Source organism: Lutra lutra, chromosome 1, assembly GCF_902655055.1.
Source record: "Lutra lutra chromosome 1, mLutLut1.2, whole genome shotgun sequence".
Taxonomy (NCBI): domain Eukaryota; kingdom Metazoa; phylum Chordata; class Mammalia; order Carnivora; family Mustelidae; genus Lutra; species Lutra lutra.
Window position 1 is genome coordinate 199,972,323 of NC_062278.1, and position 26,533 is coordinate 199,998,855.

General features: G+C 43.6%; 2 protein-coding genes across 5 annotated transcripts in view; one reads left to right on the forward strand and one right to left on the reverse strand.

Moving 5' to 3' along the window:
* Window positions 1-26,533, reverse strand: part of CACNA2D3 (calcium voltage-gated channel auxiliary subunit alpha2delta 3) — an 880,032-nt gene that overhangs the window by 135,290 nt on the left and 718,209 nt on the right. The gene's annotated exons all lie outside the window — the stretch shown is intronic.
* On the forward strand, window positions 1,146-10,559 carry LRTM1 (leucine rich repeats and transmembrane domains 1). Its single transcript, XM_047691744.1, has 3 exons — window positions 1,146-1,159; window positions 4,192-4,788; window positions 10,119-10,559. The coding sequence occupies exons 1-3, from the start codon at window positions 1,153-1,155 to the stop codon at window positions 10,550-10,552; spliced, it is 1,038 nt and encodes a 345-aa protein (XP_047547700.1). The 5' UTR covers window positions 1,146-1,152; the 3' UTR covers window positions 10,553-10,559.

A 26,533-nucleotide genomic window follows, 5' to 3' on the forward strand; every position in this document is an offset into this window, starting at 1 on the left:
CAGGGTTGCCCCTTTCCAAGCTGCCTCAATAAAAGCCAGGTTTCTGCCTTCCTTGGGGTGACCCTGGGCCCAGGAGCATAGGGACATTTCAAGGAGCAGCTTCCGGCCCTGACAACCCACCACAGCAGATGACGGGGATTTGCACATTCAAAGAAATGCTCCAGTCCCTGCTAGAAACGTCCCCAGCAGCTTCAATTAGGGAACAGTTGCAGTACATCGCTACCTGATGCTCATGGGGCAGGCTTACTGTTTTATATGTGGGAAACGAGGAAAGGGCTGGAACTTCCGCATCAGGGAAACGATGAAAGACTGAGAAGCATTTCCAAAGTCACGTGAACCCAAAGGTCAATGCGGGGCAGGGGGGCAGGTGGGAAGAGGGGGGGTAAGCAAAGAAGCAGCTGAGAAGTATTTGTGGCATTGGCGAGAAGAGCCTGCAGTGTCCACTGAAGGAAACCATGACTATGAATTTCAGGGCATCAAGACCCTGTCAACACAGCTAATCCCTACGGATGCTGACTGAATGCACCTTCGATGACCAAACAAGTGCCCTGTGCAAACCGTGTCAGCCTCCAGCAGGCCAATTTGTCCTCACATTACACACTCTGCTGGCTCTGTTGCTAGACACCCTGATTGAGAATCCACGGCGAGCATCCCCCAGCCCGGCAAGGGCTAACACAGCATGGTTAATAAGTCAACAGAATTCAGAAACCACCACCGGATTAGGAAGGCAGGTTTTTTTTTGTTTTTTGGTGCCCTGGACTCCAAGCAGATTAAATAATCAGAAAGGCCGAGCCATCGGGGTCATGTTTGAATGCTACAGCTGTTCACGGAGGTTTGACAAACATTCTTTCTGGGGCTCGTCGTCTGAATGGGAAAGGCCAGGATGATCCTGGGGAGGCTGACACTTTAAGAAAGAAGAGGGGACACCGTCAAAAGGCCCTCTTATGGAAAACAATCCCAGCCAGATGGAGACAGGGGCGGGATTTCTTTAATACGTGGTCCCTGAAAGCGACAACAGTGTTCTGCGTGACAGCAAAGCTTGTGCTGGAATGACAAGCTGGGCTCTGAGCTCGCCATGCCCTCAGCGTGGGGATCTGCAGATTAAGAGAGGTGGGCTACGCCTTCCATGAGAAAGCCTGTGGAGACTCCGCCATGAAAGGTGAGCCATGATTAGTCCCCTCACGCCTTAGAAAAGTTCTCTGTCCTTGAGAGGAAATGGGGGGGCGGAATGGGGTCCCCTCAACAAGGTATCTGTGGTAAACTTAACCGTGAGGTTGTCTTTATCTAAAGACCAAACATATAAAAAATGTCTCTAGTGGGGTAATTTATGTTTGTGCCATGTTGGGTCAGAAGAACGGTGTGGGGACGAATGTACCCAGCCACGATGGGATACGTAGTTGGCATGTCATGGGCCATTTCATAGAAAATACAGAGCTTCAAGTTGGAGTTCATATATCATCCTGTTGGTCAGGCCAGGGGAGTGGAACTAAAGGAAGAATGAGCAAACTGGCCACAGCTCAGAAAGACAAAGCCTGTCATTAATAGATTAGTGGATTCTGTGGAAAACTAGTTCTCTGGTTAAGATTTGATTTCGTGCAGATAACTGATGCTTGAGACCCACAGCCAGGAAGGTGCGCTGGCTCTGAAAGCCGTTGTTTAGGTTATTTGCAAAATTACAGAAAGGAAAACAAGGACTTTGCTCTTTTGTATTTTGGAACAGGGAAGGGGACTGCGATGTTCCACCTCCCTTGAGCTAAACTAAACAGAGCAGAATCTTCAGAAGGCTCTCCAGGTATCTTCCCTGTTGCCTTCAGTGCCGTTTCCCATTAGTAGAGAATTCAACGGTCTAGGGCATTGGATGGCCACCTTATCTATTTCCCCCATTAAGACCAAAACCGCACAGACAACCTCTTCCGAGCGCTTTCTTCATGAATAGATTACCATCTTGAGTTTTAATTATTATTGCTTGGCCTTGTGAATTCTTTTACCAATTTCACAAAATGTTCTTGACAGATATTTGCCATATTTTGAAATTCAAGTCCCAGGAAAAAAGCAGGAGGTCATGTAGCTACTCCGGAGAATGATCTAGAAGTATCTTTTAAAAAAAAAAGGTCAACTCAGTGTCCTCTCTGAGCCCTGCCAGGCTCCAGCTCCTGTTGACACTGGAGACCCTCTTTGTAATTTCTGCATGGGCAAGTTGTCCTTGGCGAGGATGTCCTCTGCAGCATCGCTTGTAGTGGAGGAAAATGGCAGCAACTCAAACGTCCATCAGTAAGGGGGCTAAATATTAAATCTGGCATGGTGTCACCATGGAATGGCCTATAGTATTTAACAGGAATAAATGAACTCTCTCTGGATCTAGGTGGACAGATCAGTTTGAGTGAACAGAATACATGACAAAATGAGACATGCCAATGACTATATGTGTGTCGAGTTTTAAAAGCCACTATATGAAACATTGTGTACTCTGCTTGTGTGTGTAAAAGTAAAAGTTTGATGGGTGGTAAAGCACAGCCCGAAAGGATCCTGACAGACTCTGGAAGCCAAATGGGTTCAAATCAGGATTCTACTATTCACCACCTATATGACCTTGGACAAGTGGTTTAGCTTCTCTGTGCCTCAGTTCCCTCACCTTTATAATGCAGACATAATGGAACCAGATTTACAAGGTTATGAGGATTAAATTAATATACATAATATATTATAACATTATATATAATTATAATAATAAATGTATTAACTGCTATTATAATGCATAATAGTGATATATAATTATATATTTTAAATATATATTACAATATATAATATAGTAATATTATGTAATTATAAATAATATATAATTATATATAATATTAATTACTTACATATATACAAGTAATATAACATTATAATGCCCTTATAATGGTGCCTGGCTCAAAACCCTTGCTACATGACTATCTGCTATTGCTGTTACTATTATTATTTTTTAAGATTTTATTTATTTATTTGATAGAGAGATCAGAAGTACGCAGAGAGGCAGGCAGAGAGAGAGAGGGGGAAGCAGGCTCCCTGCTGAGCAGAGAGCCCGATGTGGGGCTCAAACCCAGGACCCTGAGATCATGCCCTAGCTGAAGGCAGAGGCTTTATCCACTGAGCCACCCAGGTGCCCCTAATTGCTGTTATTAAGCATTGTTGTTGCTTTTTTCTAATAGGCCTAGAGGGATAGGTCAGTAATGGTAGGGGGGAGGAGGCTTCGTATTGGAAAACATGACTTGGGAGCTAATCAGAGTGATTGCAACTGTATCAGGAATGCTTCGTTTCTTTGAGTTAAAAGAAAAAAAGATGAAAAATATGCCAACCTATGAATGATTGACAGAACTGTGTTATAGGAATATGGGTGTTTATTACATGCTTTTCTGTGCTTTTAAAATCTTTTTTTTTTTTTTTGCCTTTTTAAAATCTCTTGAATAAAAAGGGAGACGGTCACTATTCACAGAATTATTAAACCTGCGGAGATGCATGTCAACACGTAGGAGCATTTTAAACCCGTCCAATCCGTTCTCTGCTCGGCAGGGAGCCTGTTTTCCACTCCCCCCTGCCCCTGCCTGCCTCTCTGCCTACTTGTGATCTCTCTCTGTCAAATAAAAAAAAAAAAAAAAAAAAATTCTTTAAACCTGCCCGATCCAAGATGGCAACCATTAGCACCATGTGGCGAATTTAAATTTAAAATCAACTAAAATTAAATGCAAATACAAATTCAGCTCTTTGGTTGCAGTAGTCACATTTCAAGAGCTCAGTTGCCACATGTAGCTCAGAACTGCCATCCTGGACAGCAGATGAACTCATTTCCATCCCCACAGCAGGTTCTACTGGACAGTACTGATCTGGAGCTTACTTTTCCAGAAATGTGACTCTCCAATGGGCCTATCATTGTTCCAAACCCCTGGCCTCAAATAACTCTGCTGCACCCTACAACAGGCATGCCCCCCCCCACAAGATATTCTTCATCTTTCTCTGTGTTATTGACCCCATAGGGATGTACCCTGGCCAGCCCGACTTTCCTAAGGATGGGAATGAACGAAACTCTCCTTCAGGTTGTAGAAGGTGTTCGCTGTCCCAGAGTCACCTTACTTGTGATTTTAAAGGGGAACACACACACAGACACGGCTTACAAACTGGCTTCACATCTCAGTTCCTTTTTGTCGGTCGTAGGTGAACTGCTTCTGCTTTGGGGCGCGTTGGCCCTGCTCCGGCTGGCAGGCAGCTGCCCAGAGAAGTGCCACTGCCACTCCTCCTCACGATCCATAGACTGCAGCCGGAGGGGGCTGGCTGAGGTCCCTCAGGATTTGCCTCCGCAGACTCAAACGCTGCTCTTGCAAGACAACCAGATAGGCCAGCTTCCTGCATTTGCGTTTAGGTCGGTGCCACAGCTCACGACCCTGAACTTGGGCAACAATTCCCTTTCGCATCTGGCCGCCGGGGTTTTCCATGGACTCCAGCACTTGCAGGTCTTGAACCTGACCCAGAACTCCCTGCATTTTCTGGAAAGCAGGCTTTTCCACTCCCTCCCACAGCTGAGGGAGCTTGATTTGTCATCAAACGACATCAGGCACCTTCCCACATCCCCGGGGAAGCCTTGGCAGAACCTGACCGTTTTTGCAGTTCAACAAAACCAGCTTCAGCACCTTGATCGAGCACTCCTGGAATCCATGCCCAGAGTGAGGCTTTTACTTCTCAAGGACAACCTCTGGAAATGCAACTGCCACTTGCTCAGTCTTAAACTCTGGCTGGAGAAATTTATCTATAAAGGTCAGTCACGTCCATTTGGAACCCCCTATCTGTGTGTTACCAGCCTAGGATGAACCTCATCTCTTGTCAGCATTAGAAGGGACGTTGAGGAGTGTGCGAGGGGCCCATGTAAGCTTTTCCACACTGAGGTCATTTCAGGGGATGGCAAGAGAGGCAGTGAGTCATTAGAGAGTGTTTAAATTCATGATTTAAATTCATCTACAAATACGATTCACGGAGACAACTTTCCACTTAGTGATTAACCACATTATTTATCTGAGAGCCGCAGGCCCTTAAGAAGGAGGGAAATTCACCCCTTGAATAATTGCTTGGCTCCAAAGGGGCACAAAATTCTAATTTTCAGGTGTGATCCAGCATGGTCTCTCTCCTTGGGATTTCTCCCTCTGTGTATGCTTCTACCAATTTGATAGCTATAAATCTTCCCTGAGATTATCCCTTCTGCTTTAGCCAATACCACTGTTACTGAAATTGGCTGCACTCCCTAAAGTTGCTTACTATTTCTTTAACCAGATGATAAAAATCAAAGCAAAATAATCTAGAGTATTAAAGATGAGGGTTCTGGAAATCACCCTGGAGTCACCAAACTACAACTTAAGAGCCAAATCCAGCCCATCTCCTGTTTTTGCAAATATTTATTGGAACACATCTACGCTGACTTATATCATGTATTGTCACCAGGGCAAAGCTGAATAGTTGTGTATGGTAAAGCTTAAAATATTAACTACTTGGCTTTTTATAGAAAAGTCTTCCAACCCTTTCTAACTCAATGCTAGTCTATAATCAATGGGAAATGGAAGCCCAGAGATGTTCAATGACTTCCTCAGGATGACAGGATAGAAGCACAGACAAGAATAGAAGGAATGACTATTGGGTCTGGGCCCCACATTCTTTCCTGTACATCCAAGTGCTTCTTTCCTCTTAATTTTCAAGCACCATTCATTCATTCCTGTGCTTGAATGCCACTTATGAGCCAGGTGCTTTTCTAGACAATGAGAAAAGGTGAACAAGAAAATCTCTACCAACATGAAGGTTACACTCTGGTAGCAGAAAATGGCATTAAATAAGATAGCCAATCAATACCCAAGTTCAGACAGCACTTGGTGCTAAGGGTAGAAGGAGGCAGAGTGAGGGGAGAGACAGCGGCAGGTGATGGGAGTTCGGTTTCAGATAGGAAGGGCATGTTATCTCCAAGGAGATAACATGGGTGAGCAGCCCCTAAACAATGCAGAGAAATGAGCCATGAGATAATTGGGGGAAAGGACAGAAATTGCAAAGGGCCTGACAGGTGACTAAGCTTGGCTTGACTGAGGGAAGAAAGAGGCATGAAAAGTGGTGAGAAGAGAAGGGACATAACGAGCGGGCAGAGAGGAGGCAACACAGGTTCATGTAGGAACGTGCAGAGCAGGGGGAGTCATTCGGGGTTTTTTTAGATGAAATGGAAATCTCTTGAAGAATTTTAGTCAAGGGAACAATATCTAATTACATTTCAGAAGGTGACTCTGGCGACTGGAGGGAGAGCAGACTATAGGCTACAGGAGAAGCAGCAAGGGGATAAGGGAAGAAACTGATTTCAGTCACCCAGGGAAGACAAAAGGGCAGCTCAGATCAGGGTCATGAGAAATGATCATCTTTGTGGATGTATCTGGAATACTGAACGGATAGCAATTGTTAATGGCTTGGAATGGGAAATGAAGGAAAAAAGAAAAAAGTATATCATGGGAAACTCGATTTATTTGGTCCTGCAAGATTAACCACATAAAGAGTGATGTCAGGAGCTGAGAAGGGGCAGACTGGGAGGTGGGGTCTTGGTCCTGCATTCTTTGGCAAGTGGGCAAGTGCATGGGGGAGATGGTAAATCGAGAGTTGAATCTGGGGCAAGTCAAGTTCGGGGTGCCCCCTACTTTTCCAAGGGGTGCTGCTGAGTTGCTGGCTGTATGTTTGAGCCTGTAACTCAGGAAGATCTCAGAGCTAACGACATGAATTAGGGAGTCATTAGAGACTGGACGGTTGCAGCAGTTACACAGAAGGAAGGGGAAGAGAGCACAATGTGAGTTCAGATATTCAATATATTTTTTAAAGATTTTATTTATTTATTTGACACACAGAGATCACAAGTAGGCAGAGAGGCAGGCAGAGGGGGCGGAGAAGCAGGCTCCCCGCTGAGCAGAGAGCCCGATGCAGGACTCAATCCCAGGACCCTGAGATCATGACCTGAGCTGAAGGCAGAGGCTTAACCCACTGAGCCACCCCGGGGCCCCAGATATTCAATATTGAGTTAAAAATCCCTCTCGACAAAATAATAGCAAATAGCCTATCCCTAGCCAACTAATCTTCAAGCTGACCTACAAAGGGGGTGCATAGACTCTGGCAAAAATCATTCTTGTAGGGCATTGCCAAGAAAACTTTTCCCACCTAGAGGTAGAGTGGGTTTAGCTGTTGTGTTCTGACTAAATGCTAAGCATAAGTCAAACCATCGCAGAAAGAGCTTTCACGGAGGAATGTTTCTTTACAAAAGACCGTTTCCAGGTCCAGGACACTAGAAATAACGTGAGCTAGTAGACAGGAGATCATTCCCCCACTCTGCCACACACTCACTGGTGACCTTCAGACAAATTAACATTTCCCTCTACCACCCAGCTCTCAGTGTCACAGGTGGAAGGTGACAGGGTGAAGCTAGAGAGATCCGAGGCCCATTCTGGTTCTCAGACTCCCTGAGGAATAATATATACCACGTAAGGCAAAAATAGGTATTGGTCAAGACCTTGTTCTTTTAAAGGATCCATAAATAAATACAAATAGTAACAATATTAGTCAAGACAGGCTGGTTGATATGACACCCATGTCGGTGATGGGCACAATAAAGGTCTGTTGCTTGTGTTAGACCCAAGGGAAACCGAGGCTTAGGGCTGGGTCCCACACAGTCGTTCAAGGACATAAGCCCCTTCCAGCTTCTGATGCTGCCCCTTTACCACATGGCCTCTAAGATCACCACCAAGTGGGCACAGATCACATGGAGGATGAAGCAAGGGGGGTTTTGTGGTCTGAAAGTGGCATTCCTTGGTTCCATGGGCCACAGCTCCGTCTCCAACCTGACTACAGAGAGTGGGGAAATTTTGCCTTCCTGTGGGCCCAATAGCCAAAACATATGCTCTGATGAATACCCACTAAATGACTTCTTTACAAAAGCATGCATAGAGATTTTGTGATTAGTACTGCTCTCTCTCCATTCAAGAGTAAACAAATCCTCTCCATGTCAAAGCTGACTGTACTGAACACATTTAGCTAGTCGTTGTGCTGAGTACCTGACCTGCTTCACCTAGCTGAACCTCAGGGTGATCTCGTGAGATGATTTATCATTATCACTCCCCTCTCCCACTTTCCAGATGAGGAAGCAGAAGCCAAGGATGGTCAAGTATCTTGCTTAGGGTTGCCCAGCTAAGTAACAGACTCAAGATTTGAATCCAGTTTCTGCCAAGACGCTGGTAAAGAGCTACCAGTGGCCAGATGGGGGATAACAAGGGCTCGGCAAGCTGGGACTTCTTTCATTATTAGCTTCCATGGTTCTAGAAGGGAGGGGGGCCCACAAGCTGGGGTCATGGCTGAGGAGACAGTGGTGCAAGGCTGAGAGGTGAATCCTGAGGTGAATCCACAGGTGGTCATGGAGCTCTTGGGGGCCACAGCCCCTGACTTCCAGCTGTGCCCCAGGCTCTAGTCTGCGTACTTTGTCGGCACTGTGGGTCCCAAGGCCACATCTCCCACCCTAATACTGATCAGCAGGAAGCTTGAAACTGGAGAAGATAGTGCTTAGGCCCAGAGTGATTGGGTGAACCACTCCAATCTAGGAATGAGTCAACGGCAGAAATGCTGGTCCCACAGCACACAGCCTTTCTTCCCCTTGGGGGAGTCTCTGTGTTCTCTGGCCATGTTGAATATCGTCGCTTCTTCTCAAAGTCCCACACTCCATTTCAGTTTCTCTGGTCTTCTGCCTTACAACAAATTCCTGGGCAGACGCATGAAATGGTCCCTGAGGAAGGGATCCTTAGTCTCAGCATAGCCTGACGACACCTAGGGCCACCCCGAATCTCTGGCCTCCCACATGTCAGCTCAGGAAAGGAGAGAACTCCTCATTTATGTTTTTGCTTTTGAGTTGGGGCTCCTGCCTCAAGGAAATCACTGAAGAAACCACAAGGGGCCCAAGTGATTCTAGCACTAGGCGATTCAGTTCCAAGCAGTGGTGACAAAAAGGTGTGGGGTGAATATCGCCAAGCTGCTAATCCCGGTGTGACCTGGACCATGATAATGATGGTACTAGAAAGTGGCCCCAACTAGTCAGAGGGCCTCAGCTTAGGAGGCTCGGATGATAGAAGGCATTCCACAAACTGAAGAGCTGTGCAAAGGAAGGTGATAGTAACTGCTGTGACCATCTCCCGCACAGGCCTTTCTGGTATAATTTCATAATCCACCTGTGGTGTGGACAAAGGCCTCCAATCTGACTTGGCTAAAAGCAGTTCCAGGCTTCACAGTCCTCCTGGAGAAGGAATTCATGGCCGCCAGGGGAGCTGAGCCACAGAACCTGCAGGCCAGGTTCTGCCCAGTCAAAGGGCTACACTGAGAGTCCTTGCATTAACTTTGCTGACCTCAAGAGGCTCCTAGGGGGGAAGGGGAAGGGAGAAGAAGCGGTGCAGTGCAGAAGTGCAGAAGAAGAGGCAGTGAGCACAGTGGGAAAACTGGGATCAAGGGGATGGGCTGGGTTTGAGTGCCGATCTGCCCACTAATGTCCTACCTGGGTGACCCTGGACAATAATTACCCATTAGAGCAGAGCTGTGAGGACTTATCAAACAGCGCTCTGTAAATTCTCAAGTCAGATACAAACACAGTGTTTTTATGGCCAAAAAAAATGTAGTCAGAGAAGTTAATTTGCCTGAGATAGTAAATCAGTGGTCCTATGTGGCCAGAACAAAATCTGTTAGTTCAGTTCTTTCTAGAAAACAACTACTAGGCACCCAAATCCACCCTTAAACAATACAAGTCTACACACCTGAGGAAATCAATCACCTTACAGACAGTGGAAACTACTCCAATAACGTGTTGGAAAGTTCGGAGCTCAAATTACTGAACGTTCCAAGGCCCGAGGAGACATGTTAATTATACTTAATCCCACAAACTAAACTAATATTACCGTCAAACATACACACACACTCAAAAGGCCATTGACCTCCCCACCTGGCATCACCCAAGAATGTTGGTAGACACACAGGGTCCTCGTGATCAGGGCACAACATCACAACAGAGGACATCTGCCATACTTATTTGCTTTTGCTTTTTAAAGGGGGAGTAACAGACAGTGTCATCTGTGCGTCACCAGACACCTGGAAGGGAGAGGACCTCCTGAAGATCCCTCATGAGCTGTACCAGCCCTGCCCTTTCCCTTCTCCGGATGTAGGCTCCTCCAGGGGGCAGCAGCTGGGTTCTGCCCACCAGCCTGTTCCCGTGTCTCCCGAGACCCACAGTTTGGGGGAGCAAGAACCCTCAGAGTGTGAGCTCAAACCCAAACCAAGGCCGGCCAGCCTGCGTCACGCGGTGGCCACTGTCATCATCACAGGGATTGTGTGCGGGATTGTATGTCTCATGATGTTGGCTGCAGCCATCTATGGCTGCACCTATGCGGCCATCACAGCCCAGTACCATGGGGGACGCTTGGCTCAGACCAATGAGCCTGTGAAGATGGAAGGAAAAGAGCTGTATGCCAGCTCACCAGCCTGAGAACCTCTGTCTCAGAAAGGAAGCATCATCTCCTGCCAGAGAACCAGTCTGAGTAGGGCTGATGCTAAGATCTCATCTTGCTTTTCTCAAAAGAAAAAAAAAAAAAAAAAAGACCTGTCCGCATAAATATTCCCTGGGGAAAAATATTATATTGCGATTTTAAAAATACTGCATTTGAAATAGAGGTGACACTTGTGCTCCGTGTCTGAGAAGTCACTGCAATTTCTCTATGTGAGGGAAGGCAGGACGGGGGGTGTGGGGGAGGGGAGATCCCCCTCTCAGGTACTCCCCCCTGCATTAAGCTGCTTTAAAAGAACAACAGAAACGCAAACACACGTGCTAGTCGGCATTCCTGGGAGCTTTATGGTCTTTTGGAAAAGCGCCCAATTTTGAGTGCCTGGGAAGAAGCTGGCAATCTTACCCGAGGGGCACTGAATGCTTCTATAATTCAAATTCATGTGAGATTGGTGATACTTTTAGATGTTGTGTATGTTATATATTTAATGGGAGAGTCTGTTGGTTGGGAATTGCAAAGCTTGCCACAAGAGTCAGATTATATTTAATTTTCTAAATCAGAAAACCATTTGGGGCTTTCTAGGCCACAGAGGAAGAGGAGGGTTCCATGTCTGGATAATGGGACTCAGGCCCAGGGTCTGGGGAAGTTTTCTGATGCAAGGGTAAATAACATATAAACAAACACAAAAAGGACGGGGAGTTGGAATCCGGGGCACATGTTCTGAAAGTCTGTATCCACTGGGCTATTAGAACCTTCCATTTATAACTCTTACAGCAGGAATGAATTTAGGTTGGGCTGAGAGCAAGATAATGGCTTGTGTGTATCTATCTACACACACAGGGCACGGAGTGCACAGACTTGTACAGCCGCACCCACACATAAACATACTGGGAGCAATCAGTTTACCCACTAATGAAATGCAGCCGTGGGCACGGTGGAAGCCAGCGCTGTTGACCACCACCCAGACTGTCTACTCAACACTCCGGGAGAGGAAGTAGGAAGGAAGTCTGCAGAGAGTGGAAATTATCAGAGACCCAGGATAGGTGGCAGCAGGCATCCTGAACATTATTTAGGTCAAGGTTTAAAAAAAAAAAAAAAAATCAGGTGTGGCTTACTTTTCTCCACAGGCGCAGTCCTGAAGAGTTGCATGAGAAGTGAATTTTTGTAAATTAAATCATCATTTTAATGCAGTAGGGGAGCTCGCTATTTAAAGGAGCCTTTCATGGAATCTTTCTGTAATGGCAATAATTGGCTCCAGATTTCTGCATTTTGTAAATGTGCATTTTCTCATGCTAGGTTTTCTTGAAATGTCATCTACCTGCTCTCTTTCATGATGCCCTATCTGATACTTAGAGTCACCTGTTAGTATTAAAATCATTTCAGAGAGAGGAGTTAAGGACACGTCAAAAGCAAAGAATGGCAAATATAGGGTCAGCGTTCCCTCCAGAGGCCTTGACAGACATCGCTAATCAATCCCAGCACTCCTCCCAGCTGAGCCCTGATGCAACACAGATGCCTTCTTAAGTCAGCACTATAGGCAACCAGAACTAATCAATTGGAATCGGTTCAAAGGATAAAACACATTTGCCATTCAGGGTACTGGCTCTACATTCACTCCTTCAGGCCATGTAAAAATCAGTTTGGATCCTAAATTAGTAGTCCATTCCCTAACCTGGAATGTAAATGGGAGGTCCACACAAGCAGTATTTTCTCCCTGTCGGATGAAGCCAGAGCCTCAGCCAATAATATAAAGAGGCTGTGGGAAACACTAAGGAACTCACCACAGCCTACCCCATGGGACACACACAGATGCACCCCTAAACATCAGACAGGCCATCTACACCTGCCCACAGGGCCTCACAACTAGCGTGGGCACCACACACTGCAAGCTAAAGATAGCAATTTTGCTACGCAATTTGGGGGGATGGGGGGTGGAATGGGCAGTATCAACATTGGTGTTCATTTTTTTCTGAATGTTAAAATAAACTTCCAATATGTTGAGGAGTAGCTTGAAAAAAATAGCATGTTTTCAGATCAAGTACAGACCCCAAAGAATATGGTCCCAAGCACTGGTGCCTCCTTTCTGCTCTGTGTTGGATGGCTCTTCCATAAGTATGGCTGAACATTCAGTCTCAGGACAGAATGGCTGCTTTCCAAGTGGGGGAAAAAAATCATTCTTTCCTTTGTCTTGGACTGTAAGTCCTTGGCCAAGAAGGCAACATGACAAAGGAAATTTAGAAGATCTTTTTATATGTCATCCCCATGTCCCCATTTCATCAAATGTTTCCAGAGCTCGCGCTAGGTACCAGGCATGGTGAGAGGTGTTCCCATGAGCATTTGTCATGTAATCCTGGCAACCAGTGCTAAGATCCTTGACTAGGTATTTCATAAGCTGGGAGCTACCAAGGCCAATAACACAGGTTCCCTTTTGCTACTGAGACTTCAGACGGTGAGTGCACAGAGCTCTGCCAGAGGTCTGGTGATACCACAGGTCAACCGCCTCCCTCTGCCCACAGTGGGTATATGAGAGACCTTCCAGTACACTGCAGAAAACCTGGAGTGAGGCTAGATTCCTCACTCATCAACACCCATGTCCTGTTAGATTTCTAAGTATAGATGATAACTCAGGCAAATAGATTCCTGTTTTAGGACGAGTCTTTACAGAAAATGATTTAAAACAATGCCCATGTATATTCAGATTTCTATCTTTTGCCTACAGTCACCACAAACAGCAGTTGGCAATGAAAATAATTACGTACCCTGAAATGTCAACAGCCTCTCGGCACAGAAAAATAGAAATCAAATTGTTTAGATGAACAAATGCAGTTATCACTTGTTAATATGAGAAATGAAATGTTTTAACTATCAAAAACATCGCAGATGAAAGACCCAATTTGCAGGGTATTCTGTGAGAACCGCAAATTATCTTTCACAAGGACTACATCTCATAAGGGGTAATTTGAAAACGTCTCATAGATTATTTTCAGCTGCTTATCGCTGCTGTCATATTCATAAATTCCCCTCGACAAATGCCCTTCTACCATAGAGCCTTGCTGAGCAATCGCTGTGAACAAAATTCATGTACAGTATTGATAGTTTCTGAGAAAACCATCTAAAATACTGGTTTTTTTTTTAATCACATTTAGTGGAACAGCATGACTATAGACTGGTGATTTTTGTTTTGCCAGAGATCACAAACTCACAACAGCCGGACCCAACAGATGTTGTAACTGTCTGAAGTGAGGCATATAAAAAGGAAGTATGAAGAACATACCCTGCCACAGAAATTGTAGAGAAAGTGTCAAACCGATACCCGAAAAGCGGTTTTTTTTTAAAGATTTTATTTATTTATTTGACAGAGATCACAAGTAGGCAGAGAGGCAGGCAAAGGGGGGGGGGGGGAAGCAGGATCCCCGCTGAGCAGAGAGCCCGATGCAGAGCTTGATCCCGGGACCCTGGGATCATGACCCGAGCCGAAGGCAGAGGCTTTAACCCACTGAGCCACCCCGGCGCCCCAAAAGCTTTTAAAACTAAGGCGAGTATCCCTGACTTGCAAGAAGAATGTTGTGCTTAAGATGTATAGAACACCAACGGACAACTGGGTGTTTAATTTTTCCTTGCAAAAATTCAAGACTGAGAAGTGATTCACATGATTTCCTCCTGGAGGTTCATAAAAATTGAATCTCATTACCTGTGTTAACCAAGTTACCCCAGAAATAAGACACTATTGTCTTAGATCCTAAACGTCAAAGGAAGTGGACAAATCAATTTCTAAAATAATCTGTCTGCAGCACACATTAATATAACTGTTAGAAACCTATAACTTAATTGGAAATCAGAAAATAACTGTTTCTGGTTTGGTCAAACCCACCATTGCTAAATCCATTGCTAAATGTTATTGGACAGAAATCTACCAGCAAATGATATTCCAAACCCTACATGGCATCACTGGGATGTGGTTTATATGCATAACTTTGGGAACTATTTTGTTTTCTGTTTTGATAAAAATGCTTGCCTTTCTTTCTTTCTTTAATTGCAATGAAGTCTCAAAACCTCATTCCATTTGGAGAACCAGCTTCATGATCTACCACTCTCCTTTCAGATTCTTTTTTTTTTTAAAGATTATATTTATTTATTTGAGAGAGACAGAGAGAGCACAAGCGGGAGAGGCAGAGGGAGAGGGAATCTCAAGCAGACTTCCCTCTGAGTGTGGAGCCTATTGCAGGGCTCGATCCCAGGACCCTGGGACCATGACCCGAGCCAAAGGCAGAGGCTTTAACCCACTGAGCCACCCAGGTGCCCCCCCTTTCAGATTCTTAACTGGAGTACCCACACATACTTTTGGCTCCACTGATACTAAATATTCATTTAGATGGACAGGAAGTCACTGAATTACAAAGGTCCATCAAGAAGACCCGGACGATTGGGCACTGAGAAAATCCCTAAAGAGCATTTAGTTTAGGCTTGGCAAATTTGGGACAGTGTGAGAACCAGCCTCCCTACCCATGTTAGACATTGCTAATAGATTATGGCAAACTGATCTTCTGAGCCCAACTATGGCCTCAAAATCATTTCAGTTCTGTTTTCTGGGTTCCCAGTACCAACCAACTGGAGTTAACAATAAAGATTAAAACTATCTCTTACTCTGATATATTTCTATGTTTATTTTACAAAGAGAAGCATGGAAATGGAACAGGACTTTTCCAAAGTCATACAGGTAATTGGGTATAGGCTTGACAAGTGCAGTTGTAGGATAATACAAGAATAATACAAACCCCTCCACCATTCTTCATGCATTTTGTGTGAACCACAGTCTCAGGATTATGGCATTATATTAATTGTAATAACACATTCAATGTTTTTAAGCACCCAATTTTGTGCCAGTTTTTCCCCAAGTGTAATATTTTCACTTTTTCTAAGCCTCGTATTAACCAAATCCTGTAGTTATTTCATGGCTGCATTACAGAAGAAAGACAATCACTGGATTTGGGTTATGTGTTCAAGGTTGTAACACTAATAAGTAGTGGAGTAGGAATTTGGATGTGGGTCTTTCTAAGGCCAACACCCAATAACACTTTTTGGGATGTGACAGGTTTGAAGAAGTCAGAGTTGGGATCCTTTCCTAGCACTGCCAACACCTACTTTAAAATATGGCAGAGAAAAGAAACCCAACCACCAGCTAGTGTGTCACTGCCAGGACTCTGGTCTCACCAAGACCCAGGAAACCAGATGAAAAGCCAAGAAAAATGAAGGTTCTTATATCACCCATGACCCTGCTGAGCTGGTAAAGATGTTCTTAGAATGGGAAGAGTAGAAATTCAGCTGTACTCTCCTGCAGCTACTTGAGAAAATGATGAAATTGAGTACTGCCTATTAAGTAGTGTTTCTCATGAATACAAATAAGAAAAAAAGTTATGAGGGTCTAGAAATTGGGAATGCTGCTCATGATATCCAAGTCTCTAGGAGGGATACCCACTATCCAAAGCAGAGATATGACCATGAGATAGATGAGTGGGATGCAAAGGAAGAAAGTCTATACCACCCAGTCTTACTCTGGTGTCTTTCCTCTGAGACAGGGGACTCACAAACCAGAGGGAAACCATTTCCTCTCATGTAAGAAGTCTGCGGACATTTAACTCCTACAATATCTGCCATGAAGAGCTTGCTGTATTCCTCCATGAGAGAGGAAGAATCTCAACAATAATAGCGTATAATAGGATGATACAAGGAAGGGAGGACAGTAAGATAAGCACAGTTTAGAGGCTACAGTTTTTATCTACTGTTTCTTACAAGGAATGAAAACAACATATAATTTTAGTTCACCTGAGTAGTCAGATCACCAGGCTACGGGACATGGGATCTCTTACCCGTCTTGCAATGCCACTCTAGATGGAAGACATCTAGACACTGGATGTTTATTTAGAGGCTGTGCATATCAAGATAGTTTTCTATCTTAGCCTCCAAGGAGTAATCTGAAGTCAACGATAAGGGACACTTAAGGGGAAGTCATTCATCTTGTTCAGTGGCAACCATCCCACATTGTAATGGTAGTGAAAATTAAGAAAGAAACCTAAATAGACCCTCCTAAAAGATATTAAAAAAAAAAAGAGAGAGGGAGAGAACAAAGGCAGCACGGCCCACAAGATGCAGAAGAAGCATGAAATACCTATTTTAAAAACATACCCTAGTAAAATTTTTAAAGTTTCTGATTAGATTTGGTGTCATTATACCCACTCACATTCCACTGGCAATAAGCATCTGGCTAAGTTCAGAGTTAAGGAAGCACAGAAGCATACAGCTCCAATAGGAAGGCACAGTGATTGTCATGGCAATGGGCAAGGATATTAGGTCCCTTTATAAGAAAAAAGGGGTAAATAATTGCAAACAATCATAAAATACTAATGAATAATAAAATAATAATGATGATAATAGTAAATAATAAATGAATAAAAATAAATACATAACTAAGTAGTAAATGAATAAAATAGACCACGGCCGCCATCAGAGGTACAAAGGAAACATTGCAACATATTGAATCAGTGATACAGAATACCTAATAGAGAATATTAACTCCAGGAATATGGAAGAAAGAAACAGAGCTGAAAGCAATAGATGATGATAGAAATGAAGGAGCAAATGTGAAGAACTAACATATGGATAATTAGTTTTCCTGATAAATAGATTAGAATTTATCAGAGAAGGAAAGAAAGTTTGAGGAAGTATCTTTTCTGAGCTAAAGAAAAACTCCAATTATATATATAAAGAAAAGCTTCCTATAAGAGAGATTAATGAAAAAAATCTTATAAGTTAATCTAGCTTAGTGCTCGGTACATGAAAGTCTCAATCAGTGTATATTAGAAAAAAACACATAAACAAAATAAATAGATCCTGGTAAAAATTTTCAAGTTTTAAGGAACAAATTAAAAATTCTGGAATCTAGAAAGCAACCAAACAAATAAAAAGTGAAACTTAACAAGGAACAAAACTAAGATTGCAGTTCTCAAATACATAACGGTTCAGGGAGCGTGCCACCTACACATGGCTTTTGAAGAAAAATGACTCAAGATCTCCTTTAATTGATTGAAGGACAAATTATGAAAAGCAAGAGGAAAGGGGAGGAGGAGAAGGAGAGCAAGAAGATCTTAAAAACGTGGGAGACATGCCATTCAAGTGCCAGTGATAAGCACTAAAGTCAGTTAAAGTCAGAGTTAAGTCTGAGTGATTTAGCTAATATGGTTACAAAACAATGCAAAGTTAATAATTTGACACATTTCTAAGCACCTTCTGCATGCCAGTCAGTTTTCTAAGTATCAGAGATGAAGCAGAGAATAACAAATATAAAGTATATGCTCCATGGAACATAACATCTCACAGAAGGAGAAGATAAAGACATATAAAATATATAGCAGGTGGTGGAAAAACAGGTGTGTGGGGCACAGAGTACTGGAGATATGGGAGAAGAAGAGTTTCTACTTTATACGTGGTGATCAGGAAATCCCTCTCATTAAACAGTTGAGCAGAAACTTGAAGGAAAAGATGGATACAGTGGTGAAGATATCTAGAGGAAAACTGTCCCAGGGAGAAGGCACAGCAGGTGCAAAGGCCCTGACATACAAGTTTAATGCGCTTGAAGAACAAAAAAGGGCAGTGTGGCTGAGTGAGTAAAGGCGGAAGTAGAAAGAGCTGAGGTTACAGGGTAATGAGGAGTCGAATGATGAAGGACCCTGTGCATCGTGAGTTGACCTGCGGAGACAGCCACATGGCAAGGAAGTAAGGGAGGCTGCTGACCAATAACCCGTGAGGACTGAATGCTGCTCTGCTTCTCAGGAGTGAATGTGGAAGCATTTCCTCTGTTTGTTGAGCCTTCAGATGAGACCACAGCCCCAACAACACTTTCATTGCAGCCCCATGAGAGACCCTGGCATGGTACTTGGATTGTAGCCTTTGTGAGGGACCCTGAATCTGAGGACCCATCTAAACTTCACCCAGATCCCTGACTCACAGAAACTGTGAGATGATGAATATTTGCAGTTTGGATTCCATAATGTAGAAGTTATAGGTAGCATCAAAGAGAAGCATTTCACTGTGGATGAAACCTGTCTGGGGTGGGTTCTGGAGAGGGTTCAGGGTCGGGGGCGGGTATGTGGGATGATCCTAAAGCACAATAGAGCAAGAAATGCATGAGACAAATAATATAATTCAGTAACAAAATAATTTTGGCTTTAAATCCTGACTATATCAGTACAAATCTGGGAGTTGGTAGGAGTAAGTTAGTGGATCAAAAGCATAAAAAAGGACCACAAACTATTTATTCATTCCAAAATTTCTTTTCTTTCTTTCCTTTTTTTTTTTTTTTTTTGTTTGTTTGTTTGTTTAAAGACCATTGTATACTCCCATCTGCCTCAGCATGTTCACATATAATTTGGTCTTGAAGTAGGAATGACAAGCTGGTCTCACACAGAACTTTTCATCCAGAATAGAACCCAGGAGCTCAAGGTGGGCACAGACTTTGGGAGGCCATGGGAATTCCAAGTCTTTGACCAGCACTGTCCCTTGCCCACCATCAACTGGCCAAAGCATTTTTCATGAATAGGAGAATTCTCAGACTGACTGTCAGAGCATTTATGCTCCCGCTGAGGACTCTGCTGATGCTTGTCCCTCTCTTCCGGGGAGGGGAGTTTCACATCAGCTCATTTATCCTCTGTGGGCACGTTACTTAGCATGAGTCACATATATTCTAGTCTTAAACAAGATCAAGATCCCAACAAGGTCACTAGGAGATTTGCTTGGATAAAGGCAGCTAAATAAATCCCCAAATCTCTCATGAGCCATGCTGGGGAAAAAAACAATCCCATAAACTGTTTTCCACCAAAGCATGTGAGGGCATCTCCAATGCTCTACCGAGCATTATGCTGATTACACTGTTCAGAGGTTTATAAACTAGAGCAAAGATTAAGTAAATCACCATCTTGACTGACAACGAAAGCATATATTTTTAGAAGGCTTGGGATCTTTGATTGGGATTTCTGTGCAACCGCATATACAAAAACATCAAGCACAACAGATAGGCACCTTCTGATAACGTGAATCTCTGTCTTCAACATTTATTTACAATAGCCTCTGATTTAAATATCCACTTCATTTTGATAAGATAAAAAGATGGTAAAATAAGTGAGTCAACAAATTAAGTGTTTTATGTTTTGTTTTGTTTTTTAAATAGATTATGACATATTTTCATCAAAGCAGAAGTTGGCAGCCTTTTCCTATAAGGGTCCAGGTAGTAAACATTCCTGGCTTTGTAGTCCATATGGTTTCTATCCAACTACCGAGCTCTGCCATTTTAACAGGAAAGAGTACAAAGACACTAAGGGCATAATTGTATTTCAATAAAATGTTGTTTACAAAAACACCTGGTAGATATCAGAAAAGTACTTATATCCAGAATATGTAAAGAACTCATATCTCAACAATAAAAAGACACAGAATGTAATTGAAATATGGGTAAAGGATCTAAAAAGACATCCTCCAATGAACAAATCCAAGTAGCATAGGAAAAATGCTCAGCATAACTAGTTATTAGGGAAATGCAAATCACTTCACACACACTAGGATGGCTAAAATCAAGAAAACAGATAATAGCAAGTACTGCTGAAGGTGTGGAAAAATTGGAACCCTCATACATTGCTGATGGGACTGTAAGATGGTGCAGCCGCTTTGGAAAACAGCTTGGTAGTTCTAGAAAATATCAAATATAGAGTTACCACATGACATCAAAATTCCACTCTTAGGTGTCTACTACCCAAGAGAAATGGAAATATGTATCAACACAAAAACATGCATATGAATGTTCATATCAACATTGTTAATAATAGCAAAAACTGGGAACCCAAGTGTCCATCAGCTGGTGAATGGATAAACAAAATGGCATATGTACAAACAATGGAATACCATTTGGCAGTAAAGAAACAAAAGTATTGACATATACTATAATATGGACTGACCTTGAAAGCATTAGGCTAAGTGAAAGAAGCTAACCACACAAGGCCATGTCCTGTGTGTTTCCCTATATCTACAATGTCCAGAATAGGCAAATCTATAAAGACAGAAAGTAAATTTGTGGTATCCTGTGGCTGGGATAGGGAATAGGATATCAAGAATGAGAGTGTGTATGTACAAGGGGTTCTTTCTGGAATGTTGAAATTATTCTAAATTTATTTCATTTATTTATTTGAGAAACAGAGACAGCACAGCAGGGGTCGAAGCAGAGGGAGAGGGAGAGAGAGGCAGACTCTGCACTGATCATGGAGCCCAACGCAAGGGTCCACCTCCCATGGTGAGAGCATAACCTGAGCTGAAACCAAGCGTCGGAGGCTTAACCAACTGAACCCTCCAGGCACCCTGAAATTATTCTAAAATTAGATTGTGATGATGGTTGCACAACTCTGTGAATACACTAAAGTCCAATAAACTGTACACTTTACATGGGTGAATTTTATAGTGGGAAATATATCTCAATAAAACTATAAAAAAACAAAACATGGCCGCAGCCCAGATGTGGTCCATGGGCTATAGTTGGCCATCCTCTGCTCTTAGGCACAGGTACCTGAAAGTGCAAGTCTCAAAGTTTTGTGAAACATGTCAAGATAACGTAACGGCATTTCCTGTGCAAGGTCTCACAGAGAACAGCACGTGGCTGTAAGTACGGGCGAGTGAGTAGTGGTGGGTATAGCCAGCAGTACAACAGAAGCAACTGCAATAATTTAGCTGCTACTCATGGTCAAGCCCTGTATCTATATTTATAGCAAATTTATTTCTCTTGACAGGAATCCCCTTGACAGGGTCCCCTAAAACCAGATAGAACCTGGGTGTAAATTATTCCCCATTATTGGTAAATCCCTTCCCTTGTCTGTGATGATAAAATGAATCTCCCTCTTCAAAAACGAGGTTGCTTTAGAAACCCAACTGAAGCCCCCATTAACCTCATTTTATAAGAGGGGTGAAAAGGCCCTGGGCTCACTTCCAAAGCCTTGGTTCACGTTGGCTTTAATGCCCAACTCACACCCTGACCTCAAAGAGAGGGGTCTCAACTTGCCGATTCAGAATACACAAGTCGGGCATGAGGACCTGTTATCTGAAAATTCTGCCACTGATTTTTGGGTGGAGGATACGCTGGAGCTTTTGATAAGGTTTATAAAAGGACAGCGACTCCTGGCAGTGAGTATCCTGGGGAGTTAGCACACCGGGATCCGGTTTCTCAAAACTCTGGGCTATTTTTATTCCTGGAACAGGAATCCTTACCGTGTCCCCCCTCCCTGCCTACGGTGGTATGCGGAGCAGCTGTTCTATGTGGCGACTTGAAATACAGCATAATTAGCAGCCCCGCCGTTAACCCATTTCTGTGATGTTTGCTGTTGTCAGTCATACTGGTTTAGACCTCTTTTGTGCCCTTGCATTGCTGCTATTTGTCAGCTTAAAAAAAAAAAAAAAGCAGAAAACCAAATGCCAAACACATAAAAAGCCTCACCTCGTAGCTGACATTTAGAACACAGACCTGCCTTGGGTGCCCCACCTCTCCCTGCGTCATCTGCCCACCTGCCTGTCGGTCCTGCTTCAAGATCACACTAAATACCCCTGACACCTGAGATGCTCGTCTGTGTCTCACAGCACCTGGAACGTGGCTACAACATGTAGGAGAGGTCTCACTCAAGATTCTTGAGGTGGTTCCGTCTGCCTGGAATGCCCTTCCCACGGATCTGGGCATGGTGGCTGCATCTCACCACCTGGAATGCTGCTCGGGTCAGGCCTTCCCTGACCTGCCCCAACCTTCCCAGGCTGGAGAGGCACGGCCCCGCCATACAGCCAAACAGACATGGGTGAAGTAGAGCACGCATCTCTGCCTTTGCCACAGCCAGCATCACCTCCTCTCTTTACCCTGCTCTGTTTTCTTTTTTAAGATTTTTAAAATTGACTTACTCATCTGAGCGCGAGAGAGAGAGAGAGAGCACATGTGCAGGGGGCAGGGGCAGAAGGCGAAGAGGATTCCCCTGCTGAGCAGGGAGCCTGATGCCGGACTCGATCCCAGGACTCTGAGATCATGATTGGACCTGAAGGCAGAAGCTTCACTGGTTGAGCTTTAGGCGCCCTAACATGGTCAATTTTCTATAGCCTACTTACCACTCTGGGGCCCTTCCTCTCGCCCTCCTCCTCCCATTTCTCCCATTCCTGCAATACGTGTCTGCTTCTGTGTATCCCACACAAACGGAGCTCTCCACTAGCAGCAGCTGGAGAAACACTTACTCAGTGTTTTCAGGGAGTGCTGTGGCATTTGGGTGGAAGGATTCTTCACCGGGCAGCTGTCAACCCAGCCTCCGGGTGCGACGCCATGCCAACAGCGCCCTCCTAGTGTATCAGCCAACAACCCTCCAGACACTCGGCAATGACCTGGAGGGTGCTTGTTCCCAGCTATGTCCCCAGCACTAGGTCCACAGTATGTGCTAGATTTACATGTATTGAATGATTTAATTACAGAATGAAGAAATGGAACAAGATCTTTTTTTTTTTTTTTTAATAAATGGGCCTATAAGGGAAAACATTTTGAATCTGATTTTTTTTAAAAAAGATTTTATTTGTTTATTTGACAGACAAAGATCACAAGTAGGCAGAGGCAGGCGGGGGGTCGGGTGTAGGGGGAGCAGGCTCCCTGCTGAGCGGAGAGCCCAATATGGGGCTCGATCCCAGGACCCTGAGATCATGACCTGAGCCGAATGCAGAGGCTTTAACCACTGAGCCACCCAGGTGCCCCTTGAATTTGAATTTGAAAGTGCTAAAAGTTGGAGTTTGCCTGTCGTTTTCTCAATTTCTCCCCTACTGACATTTTGGGCCAGATAATTCTTCTTGTTTTCAGGGTCTGTCCTGTGTCTTATAGGACGTTTAGCAGAATCCCCAACCTCTAGCCACTAGATGCCAGTAGCATCCCCCTCTTACCCAGTTGGGACAAAAATGTTGCTGCGTGCTACCAAATGTCCCCTGGGTGGGATGGAATTGCCTCTGGTGGAGAACTACTGGTTTAATGGGTAAGTATTCATTTCTGCCAAGATGAACTACTCCTATTGCTCAGATCTGTCAAACTAGAAGCTTAGCAATGCAGATTAACGAGTATGCAGTAATTCCTGCCATACTAGTTAGCTAGTATGCCCCAAATACGTGAAATGCCACCAAAGGAATATTGTTAATCTGATGACTTGCCTACAACATCTTGCCAACCATTATTCACCCATTTCTAATGAAAGGTTCATATTAAGCAGTAGACTCAGTTTAAATATCACATACCTGCAATAGCTAGTGGCCCACAGTGTTCATCTGTTCCCTAATTAGCTGGTTAAAGTGAGATCTGTCCTAACATCAAGCATTCCCCTTCACTGAACTGCCTAGAATTATGTAAATGAGGCCACATCACCCCATTTTCAAATTCCTCCCAATGAATGGATTTAATGTGTTTCTTTTTTAAAATATTTTTTATTTTTTTATATATTTTTATGTTTCTTTTTATTTTTATTTTTTTTTATTTTTTTTTTAAAGATTTTTTATTTATTTATTTGACAGAGAGAGATCACAAGTAGAGAGGCAGGCAGAGAGAGAGAGAGAGGGAAGCAGGCTCCCTGCTGAGCAGAGAGCCCGATGTGGGACTCGATCCCAGGACCCTGAGATCATGACCCGAGCCGAAGGCAGCGGCTTAACCCACTGAGCCACCCAGGCGCCCCTCTTTTTATTTTTTAACATGTTTCTTTCAAAGAAACAGACTGGCATATCAGAGCTCCCCCAAATTTACAAAAAAATAATTGAATTTTATACTTTAAATAGGTGAATTTTTGGTATGTAAATCACATATCCAAAAAATCTGTTTAAAAAAAAATTGCTTCTGTAAGAAAACAATGCCTCTAGGGTCTCTCATATGCTTTTTTTTTTTTTTTTTCCTGCTGCTGATGAGATTAGCTATTCTAAGCATCTCTTCAACGCTCAGACCTCAGAAAAGACATTTACTGATGCAGAGATAACTACTGGGCCATCACAGCTGCCATTAGGTTAGGGCACTATACAGTTCTTCTATTCCTTAAAATATCCATAGTGGTCTGTGTCCGATTACTGGGGTATGGGTTGGAGTTGTAGCTGCTGAATGTGCCTCTTAGAGTTTTCGTCAAATACTGTGCTCCCCTTGTTTGGATGGTACAATTTGCACTTATGTAACTACACAGGGCAGAAGAAAATGAAGCCCATCTCCTGTGAGTTATTTATTCTGCCACAATCTTTGACAGTTTTGTCACATATCAATCTTTGTGCTTAGTACTGGGAATACAAAGATAATCGCAACTGCGCTTGCCTTTGGAGAGTTTTTAAATTTTACTTAAGAAATCCAAATGGAGGGCGCCTGGGTGGCTCAGTGGGTTAAGCTGCTGCCTTCGGCTCAGGTCATGATCTCGGAGTCCTGGGATCGAGTCCCGCATCGGGCTCTCTGCTCAGCGGAGAGCCTGCTTCCTCCTGTCTCTCTGCCTGCCTCTCTGCCTGCTTGTGATCTCTGTCTGTCAAATAAATAAATAAAATCTCTAAAAAAAAAAAAAAGAAATCCAAATGGAACACTTGTAGAAGAGGTTCTAGATTCTGATATGCTAAAATTTACATTGTAAAGCAAATGCAAAAAAAATCAGAACTTATTATCAGTTATTTAAAAAATCCTGAAATCTGAACTTCGTTAGGGGAAACCGAGATGCTGAATTGTGCATTCGTCAGAGTGAGTCCAGAAGGAGAACGGGCGGTGGGGGGGTGGACAAATGATCCAAGGAGGGGAGAAGTTCCCCGCACAGTTCCACCTTCCCTGGGGACTCAGGTCTTCCCTCTATGCATCTCTTTTTCTCTCCATGTCATTTCCATCCTCTCGTGGTAGAAGCAGCACCCGTGACTTTGGTCAATACGGCCCAGTCTCCCCATTAAGAGCACAGTAGAGAATTAACACATGATCTACGTGACTTATGGAACTCAAGTCAATAATAACTAAGTGAGGGCAAAACAGGTTTCTACAAGTTCAATTCATTTTATAGAATTCTTATTGAAGATCACACCACTGTGCCTCGGGCACTCTATAGGGCTCTGTTTTGAGTGACGGGAGAGGAAAAGAGCGAAGTCTTTGACTTCTGGGACCTTCTAGATAATTGTCCAGCTTTTCTATTCACCTGCCCTTTGTGGACATGGCTTTAAAAATAACTGCTATTTTACAGGTCTCTAGGGGAGGGAGGGAATGTCATTGTGGAGCCTGGTTCTTGAACTTGAGTGTATCTAGAGCTCCTGGTAAAAGAAGGGGGTCAGGAAATAGTGATAAATGAGTCAATGAATATGCTGCCTACTTGAAGATAAAAATAGGTCACCCCAAATCCTAGCATTTTTGTACTTTTTCATAGTCTAATTTTTTTTTTTCATTTTATCCCCAAATCAAGCCAGAGTAAGGTGAGGGAGGCAATGATCCCGATCTTATTTTAGATAGACCTTCAGAGACCCAAGACCACACATTTAGTTGGTGACAGAGGGAGTGACAAACCTATGTAGACTTTATAGTCTGAAGTTTGTGTTCCTAGTAACAACAGAAAAACGGATGAGGGGCCTGACATGCACAGAAATTTCCAGGGCTCTGGAAAGATTTGGTAGGCCAAAGAGAAAGTCCTACCACTTCTACCATTGCAGTGGGAAAGCCATTAAGAAAATCCAGCACACTAGTGGCAGCTGGAAAGCTGGCAGGTCCCTCAAGAGAAGGACTGTAAGCAACGTCGTAGGCCAAGAAGATGGATGGGGCCCATTTATGCACCAAAGGCTGACGCACAGATGGCATCCTGCCCAGTTGGACTGCCCTTTCTTCAAAGATGTCATTGACAGATGAGTATCTACATGTTTTTGTTTAAAAAAAGACAACAAGAGAAAAA